At 56.2% G+C, this 1,070-nt stretch overlaps 1 protein-coding gene across 1 annotated transcript in view; it reads right to left on the reverse strand.

Annotated features, from left to right (window-relative positions):
* WBSCR22 (Williams Beuren syndrome chromosome region 22) overlaps positions 1-1,066 on the reverse strand; it is a gene marked incomplete at its 5' end in the record, with an annotated part of 4,320 nt that extends 3,254 nt beyond the window's left edge. The window contains 2 exons of the mRNA XM_010131771.1: positions 835-931; positions 1,009-1,066. Coding sequence (XP_010130073.1) covers positions 835-931; positions 1,009-1,066 — 155 coding nt within the window. The remainder of the gene's footprint in view (positions 1-834; positions 932-1,008) is intronic.
* Positions 1,067-1,070: the final 4 nt, after the last annotated feature.

Here is a 1,070-nt window from a genome sequence, read left to right on the forward strand (position 1 = left end):
GATTTCTTGTCGGCGTTACAGAGCCGCTGCACTGCGGAAATGCTGAGAAGGAAAAAGAGACCCCCGGGACCCTGAGCCATCGGCTCCTCCGTGGAGCCCGTCAGCTCCCTCCGAGCTGACTCCCAGCACTAAGCACACGCTGCGCTTCGGGGAAACCATTTCCCTTTCCCCATGTAGCTTTGCTTTCTGTGTTACAGTGACACGAACCCCTCTGGAGACTCACTCCGCCAAAACCCGTTATTCAAGCACAAAAGATCCACCAAGCAGCGCGCCCTTTAGGCCAGGGGCTGAGATAACCCCAATGCTCAGCTGGGACCTCGTGTGGCCACGCGGGCTGTGCCAACGAGCAATCCCGAACAGAGCTCTTGGATCAGCAGCAGACAGTCCCTGCTCCCTCCCAGCACCTTCCCCAGGTATCCTCTAAGCAGAGAAGTCTTCCTGCCCCTTTCGCCAAGCCCTCCATCCCCAGACCAACACCAAACCTTTCATCCAGGGACGGACCTTGCAGCTGAGCAATGGTACAGACATACCTTCTGTTTTCCTCCTTGCAGCAGGTCTCAACCCTCACAACGATACCCCTGACTTTATTTTATCTACCTCAATAAACTTCCCAGCTCACCAGCACAAAAAAAGACAAGCCTTGCTTGGGAAAGAGCTGTCAGAAGCTGCTTCTGCCATCCAGAATCTCAGCAGCTTGTCCCAGAAAGGGGGAGCATGAAGCAAAGAGAGTGACTGATCAGCCAGCCACCCTCGCCTGTGCTGCAGACGGTGTCCTGAACAGACCATGCAGTTATGTGCAGTTTGAAGAGAGCTCACCCACCTACACAGACTCACCTGATGCAGCCGTCAAACATGCCAGGCCTGAAGGGAATGCCGTGACCCACATCTGCAAGGAGAAGGTCTCCTTCCACCTCCCTCTCCACTGCCACATCTGCACAGAACAGAGCACAGCTCAGGCAACCAGCCCACACCTCTGAGGGGAGGGTGCAGGGGAGGAGGGCTGCTCACCCAGCATGGCAGGGCTGATGTCCATGCCGATCCAGTAGTGACCTTCCTCGGAGATGTGATCC

Source organism: Buceros rhinoceros, unplaced genomic scaffold (genome assembly GCF_000710305.1).
Source record: "Buceros rhinoceros silvestris isolate BGI_N320 unplaced genomic scaffold, ASM71030v1 scaffold40782, whole genome shotgun sequence".
In the NCBI taxonomy this organism is placed as follows: domain Eukaryota; kingdom Metazoa; phylum Chordata; class Aves; order Bucerotiformes; family Bucerotidae; genus Buceros; species Buceros rhinoceros.